General features: G+C 40.0%; 1 protein-coding gene across 2 annotated transcripts in view; it reads left to right on the plus strand.

The window, feature by feature from the left end:
* ADCK1 (aarF domain containing kinase 1) overlaps window positions 1–16395 on the plus strand; it is an 855153-nt gene extending 838758 nt beyond the window's left edge. For both annotated transcript variants that reach the window (XM_078659980.1, XM_078659979.1), the window contains exons 10-11: window positions 5889–6082; window positions 12450–16395. In XM_078659980.1, coding sequence (XP_078516106.1) covers window positions 5889–6082; window positions 12450–12621 — 366 coding nt within the window. In that variant the 3' untranslated portion in view covers window positions 12622–16395. The remainder of the gene's footprint in view (window positions 1–5888; window positions 6083–12449) is intronic.
* The last annotated feature ends 4778 nt before the right edge of the window (window positions 16396–21173 follow it).

The raw sequence follows: 21173 nt of genomic DNA on the forward strand, positions 1-21173 counted from the left end.
CAAATGGTAAATGCCATTCATCATGAACATTTTTGATTAAACAGTTTAGGTGAAAGAATATCTCAGTATTTATATTTTCTGTTAAATCACATACATCTGGAGAATTCATCCTTCTCCCCACATTAGAAGCGCATTGACTGTGGGGAAATGCATTCTCACGTTCCCATTCTTACATCCATTTATTCCACATGAGTAATTTCCACCTGCTTGTCTATAAAGCAGCAGATTTTGTTCTTAATAATCATTTCTCATTTGCATATTTTGGTGCACCTAAGCATTACTTCCATAAAATAGAAAAATGATTTGTTTTCAAAATGAAACCCGATGTTTCTGGAAAAAAACATTGGTGAGACTTATCCTGTGGTAAGCTGATAACACATCATACAAAGTCTGACACATTTTACTGGCCTTATGCTTAGAGAAGTGCTCATTATCACTACATCTTCCCTCAAACTCTTCCTGCTCATGTTGGTAAGACAACCATTCGCCTCGACCTGAAAAGCACCAGGAATCTGAAAAGCACCAGGACATATTGCATAGATCCTTATAAACTCAGCGCCACTCAAAATGCCTAAATGAGATTACAAATGATGATATGAAAAGGCAGCTCATGTGGGGAGGGGAGGGCCAACTACCCCTCAAACTATTTATAAGGAGACTTCTTTCACCTAAATTTTATAATAGACAATCATCAACTCGAATATACTTTTTTTATTCTATAGAAGCTGTTGCATGATGAGCCCCTGAGTTAATTCATAAACAAAAGAACAATTGAAATCTCTTGAATGCGTTTCAGAGCAATGCTCCTGTTGCATTCTCAGTATATGCGCCATTGCTTGCAGGTAGACTACACCATTTGACTTATTGAAAACACCACTGTTAGTAGCTTCACACTATTGAACACACTCGTACTGAATGAATATATTGGAGATGCTGATTATTACAAGATTTTGGGTAAAAGCACATATTGGATAACTTGGCGTCTTCTTCTTCTTCACCCCTAAAACACCCACTCACAAGGATCCCTGCCACGCTAGTTGTAGACCAGGGTGCAGCATTAGTGCTGTTGGAGTCTGCAGTGGGTTGCTGCTTCAATAGCTGGTTCTGTTTGGTAGCATTTTTGTGGAGTCGCCTCAAAGGTGCAGTCTCATCTTAAGTTGCGCCTCTGTGAAACACACAGACCCACCCTCCCTTCCCAGCTCCCTGTGCACTGCCTCCTCCAGGCTGCACACTCAGCTTTTGATTAGGGTTATCAGATGACATTATTTTTGCAGGACACAACTTTTCCCGACCTGTTAGCATCCGTAAGAATGAAAACCCTGCATGTTGGGCAGTGTTGAAAGGTATGTTAGGGTCTGCATTTAACATCCATATAAGTTTCATGTTTTAAACATGACATCTTCCAGTGTCGACTATTACATGTTTTCACATTTGCTCACTAATATACTGAAAATACACTGTATGTGCAGTTTATTCCTAGTAAGCCTTTTTCGTCTGTCCAAGGTTAGGAACATAGAACGAGATGTCCTTGTCGTGATGTGTGCAGTCGGAGACAGCTCTTAGAAATCAGACAGATCACTGCATCAGAGTTGCACCTTTCACCCAGTGCGATATGAATGATGTTCTATTATATAAACTACCTCTGGATTGCATTCAGCAGAGGGGCAGTTTGACTGGTTTTATCCGTAAAAGTGGCACTGTGCCTGAGATGCAGCCCTGCTGATTCTGATCTTTATCCTACCAAGGACAATAGGCTGCTCTTTACCAGACCGGCTCCCTGGCACACCTATCCAGGTATGGGGAGAGGTCGGGCTATCCCAATAGATCTGACAGAGATACTCCCACTGTGCTCTGATGGTATAGATAGTAACAGATAGGTTTATAACCACATAATATCATTACTGTGGTTGAACTGTTTATCTTTTTCACCATTCTAATAATGTTGGTTACAATGTTTTGCTTCATCTGCCTGAGAATCGCTGTTTGTCTATGCAAGAATACGATTGTTTAAAAAATTGTTTGAGAATCATTATTCATATCTTTCTTGTGTTCACCTTGTTCATGCATGAGTAACCAAGAATGGGTAGACCTATTTCCATGATTTCCTTGGGAATCGGAGTAGTCCTGTTTGAGGCTGCCGATACCATCTGTTACACTGGTTAGGTATGGGGTTCAGATGGTGCACTGTAAGCTAGCCAGGAATGGGGTCAACATTTCCTGATACTGTTGATGGACTTGGTTCCTATATTCTGATGTTTATTTTGTCCTAATACGCAGTCCTACTTAATTTGTTGGAACTGTATAACAGTGCAACGATAATCAAAGTTTTTAAAGAAGTGCGTTACAGAGCATCCTTTAAATCACTGCGCATTGCAGGGTGGTTTTGCTAATCCATTTATTTCATTATATTTACTTTATCATTTGGCCTTTGGCAGTTTGTATAGGCACTTGATTTGGAGTCAATATTGCCATCCATCTAGTTAAACTTGACTATAATATTGTACTCCTACCTGTAGGACTACCTTAGGAACTTCTGGGAAATATTTAGCAAAAATGTAGTCATATTGTGCTTAAATAGAGGTGGATTTGAGCTCTCCTCGAGTTTTATCTATTTTACTATTCTTCCACAATATCCAGCTATTGCAATGCCTTTTACTCCAGCAGTGGGACCCAAATATTTCAGAATGCCAAAGACACAATGTTGTTACTGGGTCTAGTGGTTTAGTGCAGCTACCTGTGTTTGATCTCACGATCACAGATTTGAATCCTGGCAGGTCAACTCAACCTTTAATCTTTTCCAGGTTAATACAATGAGTACCATTTACTTTGGTATCAATCAACCTCTATTATTCAGCACTAAGATGTCCTAAGGGTTGAATGTAAACAAACAAATACACATTTTATGTTTGAGCTGATATCCAAGCATATGCATGATTTTAAAGCATATTGTCAAGCTACTAATGTAGTCAAAAAATGGCGTCTTGGAGAAGTGACATTAGGTACACCTGAAAAACTGGAGAGTGATAATGGTATTACCTGCTTAAGTGTTTGCGCCAACAATTCAGTATTCTTTTCTAACAGATCACTACATCTATCTGGTAGGAACTAAGGGCCAGATGTAGGCAGCTAAATACCGGTCGGTAACGCCGAAATTCTGAGAATTTCAGCGTTACCGACCGGTATTTAGCCATGTGCGATGTAGGTGACTTTAAACCTACATGCAAAATAAGGAATCGCAAAATAGCGATTCCTTATTTTGCTCTTGCATTTAAAGAATCGGAAATACCGATTCCTTAAATGCAACGTAGGTAGCACTAAAAACAGTGCACCTCAGCTTTAATGAATCGCTATTTTCCACCAACTTCAAGTTGGTGGTAAGTAGCGATTTCCTTACAAAAAGCACTTTTTTGCTTTTTTATATGTGCCACGTGGCACACATCCATGCCCTTAGGGCATGGATGTGCGCCACATGTGCACACATGCACATTTCAGGGGTGCAACATGGTGTCCTTTGGACACCCTGGCACCCGTGAAATACCTCCTGCTATTAACGATTCGGTAATACCGAATCGCTAATAGTGAATCTCTTCCCATTCATTCCTATGGGCCTCCTAGCCCATAGGAATGAATGGCTAGGTATTCCTTAATAACGAATCAGAATTACCGATTTGTTATTAAGGAATGTTAAGGAATCTCTAATATTTTAGCGATTCCTACCTACATTCCATTTAGCAAGTCCTTAATAGCGATTCGGTAATAATCGCTATTAAGGACTCACTAAATGGAAGTTACCTACATCTGGCCCTTAAAACTCAATTTAGTCAATACCAACTTCTTTAGGAAAATAATATTGTAAAAGCATATTAAATGCAAACTTGTAATCATTGTTCAAATGAATAATTTATTCCGAATAAATCATTCTTTCCAGATTGTTATGTTCTTGACTATCATATGACTGCAAAAGTCTTGCTTCCCAGCTTTTTCCTCCATCGTGGTAGTAGGACTTTTTTATTATTAGCAGGAAAGCTGCAGCCAATACCTTCTCCTCCCTTATATATGGCACCATAGATTTGGATGTCCTGAGCAGTTTGCATAACGTTAATGTTAGCATTAGGCAAATGTGACTGCAAAAAATGGCCCCCCTGCACCCCCCCAACCCTCCCCCCCCATCCCCTTAGACAACCTAAGACAGCGTTTCCCAAACTTTGGGCTGGGACCCATTAGTGGGTTGTGTGCTTTTTTTTAGGCCATGAAGGTCCTGGTCAATATGCAAGTAATATTTAAAATGATTAGCCCTTTTGGTGCACCAGGACAAAGGTGTTGAGCAATGTCCATAAGTCCAGTTTTAAAACAAACCCTTGCACGTATTCCCAAGCATGACTGTGGTGGAACCGTCCAGTATTCGTTGCTGCTGTTTGTCTACTTCATAAAGCCATTCCAACAGAGAATGTGGTTACTATATGTGATCATACACAACCATACCTCATGTGTATGATTTTCACATACAGGATGAGAAATATGAATCTGGCCTAATGGCCAGAGATGCTGAATAAGTATGGGGAAGACAGGTTTGGGTTCCGGTGTAGGCTCAACATCATTTGATTCTGGATAAGTTACTAAATCCCCTTGTGTACAATAAAACGAATCTGCCCATGTGCAAAGTAATCTGCTGCTCATATAAAGTACTCCAATGCTCCTAGGCCCTGTTCACAATATATAAAACTGTAAAATATATATATATAGAGAGAGTCTACAATGCATCACTGGGCTTTGTTTTAACACTAAAATGGACACAAGGTGTTAGCTCATAGTCTGCTACAGGAGCAGTTCCTCATATTTGCAAAAATCCCTGGTATCTCTGGGGGCATGTGAGGCCACCTCGTCTGCTCCATTTTTGAATGTCTGCTGCAAGGGCTGGTTAGGGAGCTGCTGAATCTCTTGTGGTCAGTGCTTCCCAGATGTATTTAGAATCATGACCAAACTTGTCGAACGATAAACTCCTATGACACACCTAGATGAAACATGAGGCAGGGTGATCATTTCATTTTTGTAAAAACCTCAATTGTTTGCACATGTCACAGCCTCGATGAGGCCCTTCGATATCGGACTGTGGCCAAGATATTGATCTGCCCATAGAATTGACTGATGGTGAACTGCACAGAATTCTGGAGCTGGAACACTTTTCAGATTGGGGTCTGTCTTGTGGCATCCATTCACTAAAATCACAAGGTCTCTAGAAAAATCCTGGTGTTGATACCAGTGATTTTAGCAAATCTGAGAAACTGCTTCTGTAGCAGACTATAAGTATCCATGTTTGTGTTAAAACAAGACCCAGTGGTGCATTTTAGACTCCATATATGTGTATATATATTTTACAGTTTTATATATTGTGAACAGGGCCTGAGGGAATTGGAGTACTTAATAACCCTCAACGGGGCATGGATAGAGGCAAAACATGTATTAATTGATACATTAAAGGGGATTACTCTTGCCTCAAATAAGTTTTACCTGATGCTTTTGATATTAAAAATGGTGATAACTTGTTTTTGACTGTTGAATTACGCTAGATGTTGTTGCTTTGTATCATCGTTTAGGGTCAGGAATATATTAAGGCTTCTTAACCCAACTGCCTTATGGTACAACCACAGGAGCGCGCCAGATTACAACCAAACACTTCCAAAAAGCTTTTTTTCATTTGGCACTAATGATCTATTTACATTTTTGCTACCTTCTCTCTGTCTTTACTGTTACTCTTTCTTTCCTCGAATCTCCACTTTCTCCCACTGCCTCACTCTATCCTCGCCAAGTGTGCTTGCCTCCCTTTTGATGAATGTGTTCATCTCTCTCCTTTTCTCTTCCTGTCTTCCTCCCTGTCTCCCTTCTCACAGGTTGTAGAGATTCGCAGCGGTGCAGCAGCCTACCTACCTCAAATCAGCCAGCTGCTGAACAATGTCCCGCGAGAAATGCTGCTGCTCTTAAAGACCAACGACTTGTTGAGGGGCATCGAGACCGCCCTGTCCACGCGGGCCGATGCCAGCTCCTTCATCACCATGTCTCGCTGCTGCGTCCGTGCCTTGGCCGAGTGAGTACTCCTTGTCCGCCACATAGCTGCCTTCCACTGCATGCATGTCTACTCCCATGTCTCACTCACTCTACCATCCTGTATCTCACTCTCGCTAGCTTCCTCTCTATACTTCCTCCCTCTTGCTTCTTGAATCCGTCTCTGCCTCAAGTTTGTATCTCTGCTCTCTGCTTTTCCTTCTATTTCATATTGTCGGTTATCCCTCCTCTGTACCTACCTGTCAATTCACTCCACTCTTAATTACTCTCCTTATCTTCTTGTAGCTCATGCAGGACCTGGGGTCAGCAGGTCACTGGAGAGAAACTGATGTGAGACTCCTTCTTCCCGGTACTGGCCCAGGGCACCAGATACTGTGGCTTGCAAGAGTAGCCAGGACACCCTCAAATTGCCTTTATTTTCCACTGGCGGAAGCACTTCAGAGTGTAGACTTGCTTAGAAGAAACGGTGCAAAGGTTTCTTCAATGATATTATATTACTCATAAGCTTGGCCACTGGAGTAATGAAACAATGAAGGGCCAAATTATTGTGGCAAAATTTGAGGAATAATGCATATCATTATTTGGCAATATAATTTTGTCATTTTGACACATTAATACTTTCAGGGCAAAAGTTTCACCTCATTAATACCAATATACCCGAACATATCATCCAGAAACTAAAAAGTGACCTATTAACCTTTGCAAAGGGTCTTCCACTGCGTGTAACCATGTTTGTCATTTTGTTTGGTAACTTTTGATCAGATTGATGTTTAAATATTTTTCTTTGGAATCTGCAAAATAAGCATGAAATAGATTATGCGGCAAGTGCTGTTAATCCATGATTATAAGGAGAACATGCTGCAGATGCAAAATCACATCATTTCTGTGGCACTAGCCATAAGAGGGCACACTTAAAGAAAATTGTTATCCAGGAAGATTTTTTTTTTAAAGGAATATGCCTTCAACATACAGTTTGAAAAATCGAACCCTTGTATAATAATTTAAAGCTAGCAGAAAAACCTGGAAAAGCCTTGCACTTATTGTGCGGATATACAACTCAAATAATGCTTACCTACTTTGGTGTGACATAAATGGCCACTATTGCCGACACCTTGTATGGGCCATTGTTACTCCGTGGAGCTTTCTTCACCATACCTTACAATGCATCAGGGTTTACAGGTATCATTACTGTGTGTATCACCAGTTAGACATTCAACAGAAAGATGCATTGCTTTTTTGGGTGACAGGAAGTTCTACTATGACAGTCTCTGGACATCTGATATGTAGTCCAAGGCAAATCGGTTTGTTTTGCAGATGTTGGGATGGAGGAAAGCTCTGTGGTGACTGGATCTTTTGTGATATTAGAATCACAGCTTGTTCGAGTTCTAACATTGAGCTACACCTTCACGTGTGGTTATTGATGTTGGATCACAGATAGAAAAAAGAGCACAAATGTTAAAGCTGACTGGTTGCAGTTAGCTATGGATAAGTCCCAGTGGTCAGCGTTGTGTATACAAGACCAGCTTTAGTAGCGCATATCTCTAAACAAGTTGGTTGCAATCGAGAATTTTTAGTGTGGGTGGTTCTGGAGCCCCAGGAGTCTTGTGGTTAGGTTTACAGCCGCCAGGAAAACTTTAAATGGAGATATCTTGCTATTAGGATTTAGGTCAGGTGGGGAGTATGTGGGAATATCACTTGTTAGTACAGTAATCCTTCATCACTGTAAAAATTCCATGGCTAATTTTACTTTCGGAAGTTCGCCAAGACTTTCTTCGGGCAGACTCTGGCAGACGTTGCTGAGAGTTTGGTTTTATCTCGATCTTCTCCATCAAAGCCTGGTCCTGCAATGGGGCAAATTTATATATTTATCTTTCACATATATAACTTGGAATTAGGCTATCTGGTTTTAGGTTTAAACCTATAATAACTGATCAAACCCCACTGAAAGGTATATATATATATATATATATATTTTTATTTTAACAGTAAGACAGGAGCAGGCAATACAGATATCAGGTGTTTCGCAGTAAAATACAGAACAGGGCCAGGCGTGGGAAATATACAAACAATAATCACTGTAAGAAGTAAAAGGCCCATCACGGGTACACATAACGGAAATAGGAAAAGCAATCAAAGCAATCCCACCCGCGTGACCTCGTCCACAATGTTACAGGATAGTTAAGCCAGCGAAGACACCCGGACAATAAAGGATTCGTGAAAAATAAACAGCCCATCTCCCCACTGAAAGGTAAATAGCCATCACCAGTGTAAGCAGATAAACACTGAAAAAACACCTTTGCAACAACAAACGAAGTGCCATTCAAAGAAAGGAAAAGTTGAGTGAAAGAGACTTTTTTATTTCTTCCTGAAGAGGCCAATACAATATAACTTTGTTATACATGGTAGCATGAAGAAAGACTGGGCTAACATTATTCTGCTTGAGTTTTGTTTTTTAGGGATGTCACTAAAACATTGTCTCTTCTTCCTTTGGCTTTTTTCAGTTTTGTGGTCTTTGGCCTAAAGATGCAGTGTTTATAAGCATGTTTTACGTCTTATGTAGTTATTTTATAAACTGTAAAGAATCCGGAAATACCAAAACCATATTTGGATATTTTGATTTCACTGATAGATAAAATGTCTGGTTTCATAAGAATCTTTCCTAATATGTACCATCACATTTACCCTCAGACAGAGAATGGATGAAATCCTTTGATACATCAGCCCCCTTTTCTAGTGAGTCAGTATTGATTGTAAGTGAATTGCCTAACACCCCAAGCTTTAAAAATTCAATGCAAGATGTAGTGACAGGTATATGTGAAAAGAATGTTGTCACCAAGCATCTGAGATAGTGGTGAAAACATGACACCAGACGTTTGGTAAACATGGAACGCAGTGCCACTTCGAATGTTGCTTAAAAAGTTCCTACCAAGTACAATAAAGATTAGAGTGATATTGTTTGCATTTGCAGTAATTCAGGTACGTATGTGAAAAAGTTGTATGAGGGTCTGTCAAAATCGATACCTGAGCTGAAGTGCTTCCCTGTAAGAGATCCTTGTCAATTGCTAAATGGTATGTTGAAAGCATCTTTACAATCTTCAGAGTTAATGAAGAACGCTATCGCTTTGTAGTCCATTCTGGTGTAGTAAAAATGTATTTGGACCTCATATACCCTGTGCACATGCTAGGTATACTGATGTACTATCAGTGCAGAAAGCAAGCAACAATTACAATTAAATTAAAATTCCATAAACACCGGTAAAACATTTTTTCTGTTTTTAATGGCGCAAAAATGTGTAACCACTGATAACCACTGTTTTTTTAAGGTATTGAACAAAAACCACCAGAATTAACCAAAAGTAGAAACTGAAAACAGAAAAGCCTACTTACAATGAATATGTCAATTGTATATTTTTTTATCTTTTTTTATGGATTATATGAAATTATGTTTTTACCTCTGCATAATTTTTTAAGACGTTTTGGGGCATATAAGCCCTAACTTTGATATCCCATTTAGCAGATTGTAAGGCTAGCCAACCTCTCTACTGTTAGCATTAGCTGGGGTCTCCCATGTCCGCCTATTCATCCACCCAAGCATTAGGGAAGCCCATTTCATGCTGTTTCTAATGAAGAGCTTGATGCCAACACCAATTCATCATGGCCTCCCCATTAAAGTAAGTGACTTCTCCTTCATCAGCACCCATGGAAGCTGACCTGGAGTTTCCACAGCTGGAAGATGGAGACAGCTATTCATGCAAGTTGAGAGGCTCGGTATTAGTTAAACACGTTTGCAAATTGATTTCTCCACTTCTAAATGGAGCTTTAAAGGTTATTTGGGTATTGTTTATTTCTGTAGTAACTTATATAACTTCCTTAACTCTGTGGAAGAATAACACAGGATCACAAGTAGTGTTTTTGAAGTTAATTAAGAAATCTTATGAAGTATTTTCAAATAAATTGACTCACTCAAAATCAACCAGTGGCAGGTCCCGTTAACGCCTGCCATTCTCCTCAGATTTACTCCGCACTATTTACCACCCAAATCATTAATTTGACAGGAAAAAACACTCATTCTTGCCAGTTTATTCAAAACCCTGGGTGACAGCTTAATGTCTTCAACATATCTTGTTTGCACAGCATAGACCAATGATGGTCTCCACTCTGTAATGGGATATGAACTGCATATATTGAGAGAAGCCCCTTAAAAGCCTATATAATTTTCTCTAAAAATGTCAACATGTATTTACACTCCACAGTGTGATGACTGCACATCTCCTTCAACCTAACTAACTCACAACCAAGTATATGTGGACACTCATGTGTGATTTAGTGTTGACTGATCAGGGTTGATTGCCATTGTCACACTCTTCTCCAGTTTAGTTTTAAGTATCTCCGCTATTATGTTGGTCTCCACGCTCAACAATAAGATTGGTTAGTTGGAGGCACGGCTGGTTCTCAACTTCTTCTCATTGAGTGTTAATTCTATTAAGGCCTCCCTTATATCTCAGGCTAGCAAACCTCTTCTCTTAGATTCATGCAACATTGTTTGTGTGTGAATGCTTGTGACTAATTGACTGTCTTCATTTATTTCCCCTCACAATTCCAAAAAAGCTCAGTTGAGAGGCTGTTGGCACCAGTGGTGTTAACCATCTGCATTTGTGGCAAGGCCTGATGAACTCTTATTTCAGCCTCAAGCAATAGGCTCACATAGTGTGTGCAAAGTGGGAAATGTCATCGATAACGTCTTGAGCCATCCATGTCTGTGTAAATTAAAGGACCCTTTAATCACCTGTGCATGTATAATTGATTATCTCTTCCCTCAGAAGCTCCCCATTGGCTCCCTTCACTTCTTTTATATAGCTTGCATTCTCTCCTCCTATTCAGCCACACTAGCATTTGCCAGCTTTTTCCTAAATTTTGTACATTTTTTTTGTGGCTGGGTATTTGGACATTGACAAGCCCTCTGCCTTGCCCTGAACTCATCTCTGCATCTGCACAGTTTCCTTTTCAGTCCTTCTGGCTTTCATTTTTGACTCTAGTCCCTGTGCTAAAGGCCAATATATGACCCCCATCCCAAGAGAGTTTGAACTCAGAACCTAGCGTCACATTTGACGTCACTGAATCTTGACTAAGCCTAATGTAGTTTTTGTTGCCTTCGCCTTGTGTACTATCACAACGGGGTCCCCTGATGTACAACATAACCAATTTTCTTCCTTTCTCCTCCTCACGCGTTGACTACTAATGGAGAAAGTTCTCTTTGGGGCCAGTTCTACATTTAGCACGGGCTGCCTCGCACTGCCCAGGAAAATAAAGTAGGCCAGCCTTGAAAGATGAGTAAGCAGCTGAGGAAAATGAAAGTAGCTCTCAGATCAGGGAGAGGATGTAGCCTTTCGGTTAGAGCGGTCGACTTCGAAGCTGGGGAACCAGGTTTGAGTCTTGGCAACGATGCTCAACATCCTGTGATTCTGGGCAAATCACTTAATCTCTCCGCGCCAAACAAAAATGAATGTGTCCTTGTGTAACGAAACTGGTGCTATGTAAAGCGCTATGATACCCGATATCTTCGGGTCTAGTTTGCGCTATATAAAACTCTCTAAAAAAAAAATCCTAATGTCTCCCAATCCATGTACCGTTGAACAATGCTATAGACTAACTTATCTTGCTGTGTAATATTGTTTTCAGTGCTTTGCGAAGCTGTTGATCTTAAATACGTTAGGTTGGCAACCCATTCAAATCTCTATTCCCCACCTGGCTGTCTAGGATCACCCCTTCTCCTTTTTCTCTGCAAGGCTTTAAGGTATATTTAATTCTCCCCCTGTCTCACAGCCTTTGCTCCCACACTTTGCAATTTCCCTTCTTTAACACTATCAGGCTGCTTAACTCTCATTTTCTGTCTGCCTGTCTCCGTCTGAAATATGCTTTTTATTTCTCTCTTCCAGGTGTCTTGATTTTCTCTTGCATTTCAATCTGTCTCCTTTTGGTGTCTGAATCGACCAGCCTAATTCTTCAGCTCTCACCCTATTTTCTTCTCACTCTGATGGGTACTTCCTTGCTAACTCTCCCTTCTCCTTCTTGACTCACTTTTCTTCTCTTTTTTTTGTCACTGCCTCCCATTTCTTCTTAGTTTTCTCTTCTGTCTCTCTAAAAACGCACTATTCTTGTCATTCTATTCTCTCTCCTTATCATTCTTTTTTCCTCACCACTTTTTCTCCCTCCTATATTTTTCTACTTCACTGTCTAATTTTTGTCTTTGCTCTCTTCCCCTGCTAACTTTTAACTTAAGTATGAAGCCTTTGAATTCCCTTCCTTTGATTCTAATTTGTGCTCTCGCTCTCTCCTCTCTGTCTCATGTAATCGTAAAATTAAATTTTCTCTGTCCCTCATTTCTGCAGGTATCGAAGAAGAAAGGCTCACTCTGCCTTCGATCGGGCACGGATCTCGCTGTCTGAGAACATAACACTCTTTGAGCTTGGTGTGTACGAACTCTTCCTATGGGTCAGGGGATCACGGTTGGCTAGTGCTATCCTCACTCTGCTGGGTCGAATTCACCCATCATTTTGTTGATGTACGTACATTTACTTTCCCATGATTGGCTTGTGGCTGGTCATTGAAGATGTCAATCGGTGAAGCCCATTGGAACTTAAGGATGCAGAAGATCAGTGAATAATTTGGTGAATGTGTTGTGCAATTTGATGGTACCTGTGCTAGTACCACATGGGGACCCCACTGGGGATTCCAGTGAATTGAAACTGGGGAATGGAAGGGCGAGCATCTTGACCTATGCAGCATCTTGCGAACAGGTATTCTGGAGAGTGGCTGGCCCAGGTCCTGCTCCTCATTTACACAGCTGAGATCATGGATGTCGATTGCCTTCAGAGAGTACCCACTCCTCATTAAGAACACCTGGTGCAGTGGAAGGGGGTGTATTGGAGGCCCTCGCTGCTCATTGTAAGCATCTGTGTAATTTGGTGTAAGATAAACGAGGAGATTGTAAAGTATCCTGGATGAAGTCTACCTCGGGGACCTCTTGCGCCTTTTTGTGACCAGCAGGTTACCTACAGCAAGATTGTCCTGGAATCCTGCCCCCTCATTGGGAACTCCAGAAGTCCTTTTTTAATAATATGGATATTTTAAATCGTCAGTGTTTTGGAACATTATTTTGAAAAACATTATTTTAAAAAACAAATGGAGTTTAGAAAACATTATTTTCAAAATACAGTTCAATCTTATTCTCTCATTTGAGTTCCCTTAATAGTCTTGCAGCAGTAAAGTTTGTGATGAGCAGTACAATTGAAAACTAGTCTTCTTATCATTGTTCTTAGTATTTTATTGCACCTGATGTTAATCATTCAGACTATTGCAGATCAGTATTACACTGTGACGTTGGGATCCACATTACGAGACCAAACTTCACTTCTTTACTCCTATCCCTTTATCCATCTGTTATCCAACATCGGTCACTTTTGTTCGTCACAAGACACATCAGAAAGAACTTGTTCTCCTGTGCCAAGTATTAAATGAAAGGATGATGAGTGTTAGGTTATTATGTGAATGAATGGACAGCAATCAGTAGCCCACGTGCATTTCTCCTTTAGATCTAGGTCCAACTATACATTTTTGATGAACCTTGTCAAATGCATACAAGTATGGGAGCACTTGGGCTGGTTACAATTCAATGAAAGCTAGACAGAACTGATCATTCTGTCCCTTATGTCAGATAGAGCTTAATGTGGTATCAGACACTCCATGGTCACTGCCGCTAAGTAGCAGCCCTCCTTCCCTTGTTTGCTGGAACTAGTCAGACAGTCAGAAGTCAGGAAATTATAATTTATGAAGCACTTTCTGTGAACCGGAATCACCCAAGTTACGGTAATCAGTAAGAAAACCTAGTAGTGTTTCTGTTGGACAAGAACCCTTTTGCAATGATGAATAAATGAATTGATAAATTCTACAGTTTATTGTGATGATGCTTTTCATGGTGGTCTCTCAGTGGCGGAGATCATCAGCTCCAAAATACTCAAAACCCAGTTTTAAGTCTATAACCTGAATGGAGAAATATGATCATACAACAAAGTAAAGAAATACACTTCATTGAGTTGCAGTGACAGCTCAAAACCAATGCTTGGTTTTGAAATGTATTCAGAAAGATGACTGGCAACACTGTATTTCGGTAAAGATATTTGCCCGAAAACTTTGGAGAGGAATTTGCGTCTGAAAAGAGGCAGTCTCTTATTCCATGAAGCTCAGTGTGTTTCCGTAGGAGTTAGGGTGTTTTCAGGAAACTAGTTCAAACTTTGGGTATGCTGCTTGAGTTTATCCCCCAACACTCCCTCTTTTAGTAAATTTCAGAACTAATCTCTGAATACTAGATTCATTTCTATCACAGCAGCAAAACCAATGTAGCAGATTTGTGGTTCAGCGTCAAGTGGTGATCAAGTCTGCAACTGTGCTAGTCATTAGTACACAATCACTTAAGAAGTCATCAATGGCTTTGCTCTTCGTGAAGTCTTTTTTGACACACACATCTGAATTATTGTGCAGATTCTCCTTTAAGTAGCAGTTTCCCCATTACTATCTGTTCTAGTCTCCATTGATAAGATAGAATTGAATATCCTGATTATTGATAAATCGCTTAACAGTAAGAGTCTGGCTTCATCCATGTACAAGCCATCTGTTCAATTTCATTGCCAGTCCATATGTTCAATTTCATTGGCAAACTGGAGCATTGGTCGGGAAGGCAAAGTTTTTTGTCTAACTCTCACTTAGAAATATATCCTATTCTTAGGCACAACCCCCTCATAAAATTATTTACCAACTATATCTGTCTCCCTTACCCGCATTAAATTATATAGGCCACCTAATTTCTCTTATTTATATACCATTAAAAAAATAAAATAATGCTGTGTCATGCTCAAACACTTTAAGTAGAGTCATATACGTTAGGGTCTTTCAGTCTTTAGCTTCATAATGTAACTTGAATTGTTTTTCGCCAACCTTATATAGCCAACAGACACCTGAGAGCACCTCAAATGCAGGGCAGGATATTGACTGTCAACCCATTAATACATAAAGTATCTCCGTTTTTGTAATTTACTCTGATGTGAGAATGTGAGCCATTTCTTTTATGGATTCCTCATTTTATTTGATTATGCATCCATTGGTAATCTATGTTAGTCAAAATCCGAATACAATCCTCACCACAGAAATTTTTTATTTAACATGTAAAGGACACTTATTCAACTGATAGTATTTCCTAAAATGTTCAGAATCCTACCTTATTTTAACTATTATGCATTTTTCAATATTGAAAAAGTACCCTACTGTCAAGCATCCTAAGTCATTCATCTCTAAATACTATTTTCTCTTATATTGCTTGAAGGTATATAAAAAATAAAAAAAAGCAACATGGAAAAAATGCAAAATAAAAATTACTGAAGAAAAGAATTTCCATTAATAGTGTTAATCAAAAGAATGCCCACATAATTCTCTGTACTCTCCACAAATGCCTAATCCATTTGGTATAACCAAACCTTTAACCAAGGATTTGTTAATAAAAATCAACACCATTACCTACTATGTTCATTACATTCAAGCAAGCACTTCAGCAGTTACTAAATTTCTGGTTGTCCAGGGCCAGCCAACAGTGAGGTGGGGTGATCTGTTCTAAAAATTCAGCTAACAACACTATCCATTCACCTCTTTCTCAGTGTTGTGTAAAGAATTAATTATCTTTGTCAAAAGTATGAATTTACCAGCTGATCTTTTAGCTCTTTCCCAGCCATAGTGATAACCTACCACAATCTTGGAAATGCCCCTTTGCTGATGACTACATGTTAGGAGTCCTCTAAACCAGCTATTCCCAAACTGTGGTGCCGCAAACCAATTTTTGGGGGGTTGCGAAAGCCCATGCAATAATAAAGGCGCATTTAAGTTCTGTATTTATTTTGTTACATTTGCTGCACTTCAAATACTGAGATCATGTGTGATTCTATGTCTTCTGACAAATTTCTGCCTATTTTTTTCATACAGTAATTGTTGTTTACAAACTCTTCTCACTTTGCAGTCAGAGAAAGAAAAGTAAAGTGCATTCTGTGACAATCTTGCTGGGGTCCAGGGAGTGTAAAAGAAAATGCTGTAGGATGTCATTTTTTGTAACACACAACAACATGTAAATGAGCTGTACACATTTAGCTGTTAGGAATGCAAAAATGAAGCACATTTTATTTTGTAATTCGGAAGTGTGATGGAAACAAAGATTTTAATAGGATCAAAAGAAATTAAGACTCTTTACTTGGCACAACTGATAAATATTCAATAAAACCTGACTTCCTTATCTTATATTTTGTGTGTAATTTAGTTTTATCAGTAAAACTGTGCGCACATTTTGTGCCCATTTCAATGGAAATTATACTTTCTGTAAGTGAGTGTGCTATTGCACAGTGCTTTAGTTACCAAAAACAAATTGTCAGTTTCTGGCCCGTTAAAGCTGGGTGGGTCACAAAAGTTTGTCGTTCTAAAAATTGGGTAGTGACTCTATAAAGTTCTTGATTCTTGCATTTTCTAAGGTATCATTTAATGATGCTTATTGAGAAATTAATGCAATTGCAGATATACTGAAAGTTGTTAACAACATAACAATTGACAATCACCATTAAAGGCATCAGATATCCCAGCATCCATTAATGTTAACAGTTGCAAAGGATATTCGCCAGGGGAGTCACAGAGCCAAGAACACAGAATATAAATCCCATACAATTAAAGGTTATATTAAACAGAGTTATGAAAAATCTCTAACAAAGTTACAGGTGATCTCAAATGTTCCTTTAGGATATATCTGGCAAATGACTGAATAGTAAAACTGTGAGATATTTCCAGTTAAGCCAGCGACTAATAAAACATCTCTCTCAAAGCATGGACATCCCCTAGCAAAGATGTTGGCGATTTCAAGCTAGGCCATGTAATATTTGATCCAAAGCCGTTGGTGGTCTCCAGAAATCCTGTAGGACATCTCTGTAAATTTCTGGACTACCTCTAGCAAGACAGCAGAGATCAGTAAACCCAGAAGAGATGTCGAACAAAGATTTAGGATATTCTCAGTAATGTATTGGATGATAGCTAGCAAAAATCATGGAGTTCAGGGATCATCAGCCTCTACATGGAACCCCTTGAAATCAGCAAGAAAAATCCACCAGCCTGTGGATAATACCTAGCTCTACCTAATAACAACATCAGCGAGCTTAAACACTGCATTGCCAAAATCAAGACCTGCATATCAGAGATGTATTTGAAATTCAATTTTCTGAAGTTTGAATTTGTGATGATTGTTCGAGACAGCGGACAGTAAAGAGTGTGGCTCTTGGAGGTTAATGGTGACAGTTTCTTAACAGCACCAAATCTCTTGCATTGTTTTTTAAGACTCTTCTCGGCACCAGAAATTAAATAGCGTAAAAAATATACAAACTGATATCATCTCACAATTATTCCCTCTGTAAAAACTTGGTCACAAAAGCAGATTTCAGAACAGCTGTCCCAGAAGTGGTTTTGTCACAGCACGACAATGGCAATTACCTGCTTACTGTTGGTGTGCCCACCTCAGTCGTGACCCCTAAAGATCTAGCCAGTTTCGCCTCCCCCAGAGCCCCTCCTCTGCCTCTGTGTATCCCCGTCTGTTCCGCCTTTGTACATTTCTTTGTTGCTGCTTTACAGCTAGGTTTACATTCTTTAAATACACATATATATGTTGAGCAGTTCTTATATGGGATATACACGTAAGTGCCTTGGCCCCTTACTGCTTTTACTTGCAAATGTATACGGCTGCAGTTGTGTTTCCCCGTGGAGGATCACTCATGGGACTGACCTTGCGTAGAGCTTGCAAAATATAGAGAGAGAGGTTTTGTGTTGGATGTTGTATTTTCTCTGCAGTTGTGTTCTGAGGGGTGAAGAGGGGTCATTGCGACCTTCCATCCAAATCTATTTGAAGTTGTCATGATGCCTGTGTGAGATGTCTTGCCATGTGGGTCACAGGGCATTTGACCTCTTATATAACCCGTATTACCTGTGTTGGTCTGTTTCCCTGGGGTGTTCGTAGACCTCATGTTGTTTGGTGTAGAACTTTAGTTTCCTAGATGATCGTAGGGTGTTTGAGAGTTAGGGTGTGTGGTCTGATTGCCTTGCAGAGAGTGTTTAAGTTGATTCTGATGTAAGCATGCTGATCTCTATATCCATACAAGCCACATTTTCCAAGGTAGTGTGCTCTACCGGGCTCCTCGAGTTATGCCATAACCTATAAGTAAATGTAAAGAGCAACATTTCTGAGAATCTATGCTGGTCACTTTTATAGAAATGTTTTTCTTCACATCCAGGATGTTCTCACCGATGTCATTCAGTCTTAGATGTCTCATTTCAAAGAAGGAGAGATTCACTGCACTGCTTGCAAACAACATTGGGCTACCTGTATGATGCTATTTTGCGTTCGCAAACGGGCCGACTCGCAGAATCGACCCGTTTGCGAATGCTACAAAAGGCTTTTCCAATGGATCAACTTCTATTTTGCAATTTGATATTTGGAAGGGGCGTGTTTAAGGCATCCCTTCCAAACACCGAATCGCAGTGAAATGTATGAATGTTTTGTGACCAAATACCGGTTGCAAAACATTTGCAGTTTACCATCAGATTCAATCTGATGGTAACCCATCACAAATGAGAAGGGGTCCTCAAGGGACCCCTTCCCCTTTGTGCATGGTTGTGAAAACGTTTTTTAAGAGCTGGTAGTGGTCCCACAGACTCTTAAAAAACAAAAAGAAAGCTTTTCATTTTTTTCCTTTTAAACGCAACCCGTTTTCTTTTAAGGAAAATGAGCTGCATAAATAAAAAAGATTGCTTTATTTAAAAGCAATCACGGACATGGCGGTCTGCTGACCACAGCAGGCCACCATCCCCGTGATTTTAGTGATTCCTAATGGGTTGCAAATTGTGACCTACCTCATTGATACTAATGAGGTGGGTCGATTTGCGACCCCCTAGGAATTGTTAAATCAAACTCATGGAGCTTCATTCATTAGGAATAGCGATGACCTAACTGTGATTCATAGAAAATCGCAACTAGGTAATCGCTATTCCTAATATTGATACATGTGGCCCATTGTAACTTCTTGAAATGGCACCTGCTATTAGAAATAATTGTAGTCCTGTGACTAACACAGCAAAAGGCTGTCGAGGCCTGGCTAAGATGCCCTGATTAACCTGACAGTGAATTTTCAAGAGTTCAAAGTGTTTTAGTCATCATTGTGAACTGCAGTTTCAGTTGTGCCTCTGTGGTTTACTTATGGTTTTGTAAAGGGAACCAACCCCACCATGTACGTCATGTCTCCAATGCTAATATGTGAGCTTCGGCTTCCAAACACGTTCTTTTGGGTCAGCTTTGGAGAAGAATTCAGACATAATGCATCCGCAACCAAAATAGTTAAGTCAAGTTTTTGGAAAAGTAGAAAGGTGTCTGTATGTTTGCTGCCTTTGTATGTGGACATAAGATTTGCACACCAAAATTGTGACAGCTTAGATGGGTTTAAGTGAAATTCCCAAATTGAAAGAACCCTATGACATACCAATTTTGTTCAAATTTCGCTGACATATTATGGCAATGCCAACGACACCTCCAGCCCGTGCTTGCTTGCCATCAACAAACACATATGGGGCCTGTCAACTTCCCCCACCCCCTGTGGCTCTTGCGTTTCTGTTGCAGCACTGCTGGACCGTATCCTCCATCGCTGCCTGAATATTCTCCACGTTCATTCAGTTATACTAATTTGACTACACTCCTGCGTCGTGGTCCAGCACTGTTTATGTACTTCAGTTTCTATATCGCTGGTTGGCCTTGTGTTTTTTAATACAAACACCAATCCTGCTCCTCTGTAATCAGGCGTTGAAGCTCAACTGGGTGGTATTCGGCTACCCGTTTGGGAACCCGATGATAAAGCATTCCACCAACTAGGTTGGTGGGTGAGGGTTCCTTTTACAAACCTAGTGGGTTTCTGGCATTCGAAAAGTGAAACTGATTCGCCTCCACTTGTGGGGTTTTCCACTTTGTATACTAATCCCCAAATAATAATCTACTTTCCTACAAGGGGCAACAGGTTTTTGCGAGAAATGCCCATACAGTGTGATCCGGGTAATATAGCTACTCCTTTCAGCTGGGAAAGGTGTCTCCTTCGTCCTTTGGCACACTAACTGCTCAGTTAGGTCGAGTCTATCTAGCAGTTCAGTTCTTGGGGGATTGCCTATGCCGACCTTGCTTCTGTCAGACCTGATAAACTAGGAGGGCTGACATGGAGGGATGGTGATGCTGATTCCTTATCAGCGTTCTAGTGACCTGACTCCACCACTGAATATTTTGAGGCTGGAAAAAGGGAAGGCCAAGCTGGAGCTATGAAGAATGGAGCCCACCTCCTAGCTTGGTTGCCTCTGCTCTTGCATGTGTTTAATAAGGCCCAGAGGCTTAAGCACTTGCCGCTGAGACTCATATGTGCCCCTGCCCCATAAGTGACAGGGTTGGATCCTGGCATGATCAGCTAAACCACAATCAAAACAAAGAACAACCTGCCTGATTCAATAATATGGTGGAATATCTTGCCAAGATTTAAAGTGCTAAAGAGTGACAATAGAGCCAGGTGTTTCAAAATATCCCCAAAACCTAACTCAAATCGTGTTACATAGAATGGTAGACATCATTTTTATTTTAAATCTTCCATATTTGATATAAAGCATATCAAAGTAAAGACAAACTGTGAATGTGTTTAGTGTCCAATAGGGTACAAATATAACAAAAACGCAACTGATATAGATGCACACTCGCTGTAAAAATATTCATACACTATCTCCCACAACAAACAATCGCACTATCCCTCATGCTCGGATCCTGGCTTGATCAGCTAAGCCTTCATCTAGCCAAGGTTGTAAAAAAGGTTAGGTTAGTTAATAATAATTGTGTACAAAATGGTGTTTGTAAAGCGTTTTGGACAAAAGCGCTGCTCATTAAAAAGTGCATAGACTTTCACCTGAATAGAGCAAATAAAGTGTTACGTCACTTCTTTCTGCAGTGAGGAGGATGTAGTGACGTG

The sequence above is a fragment of the Lissotriton helveticus genome, chromosome 9, assembly GCF_964261635.1.
Source record: "Lissotriton helveticus chromosome 9, aLisHel1.1, whole genome shotgun sequence".
In the NCBI taxonomy this organism is placed as follows: Eukaryota; Metazoa; Chordata; class Amphibia; order Caudata; family Salamandridae; genus Lissotriton; species Lissotriton helveticus.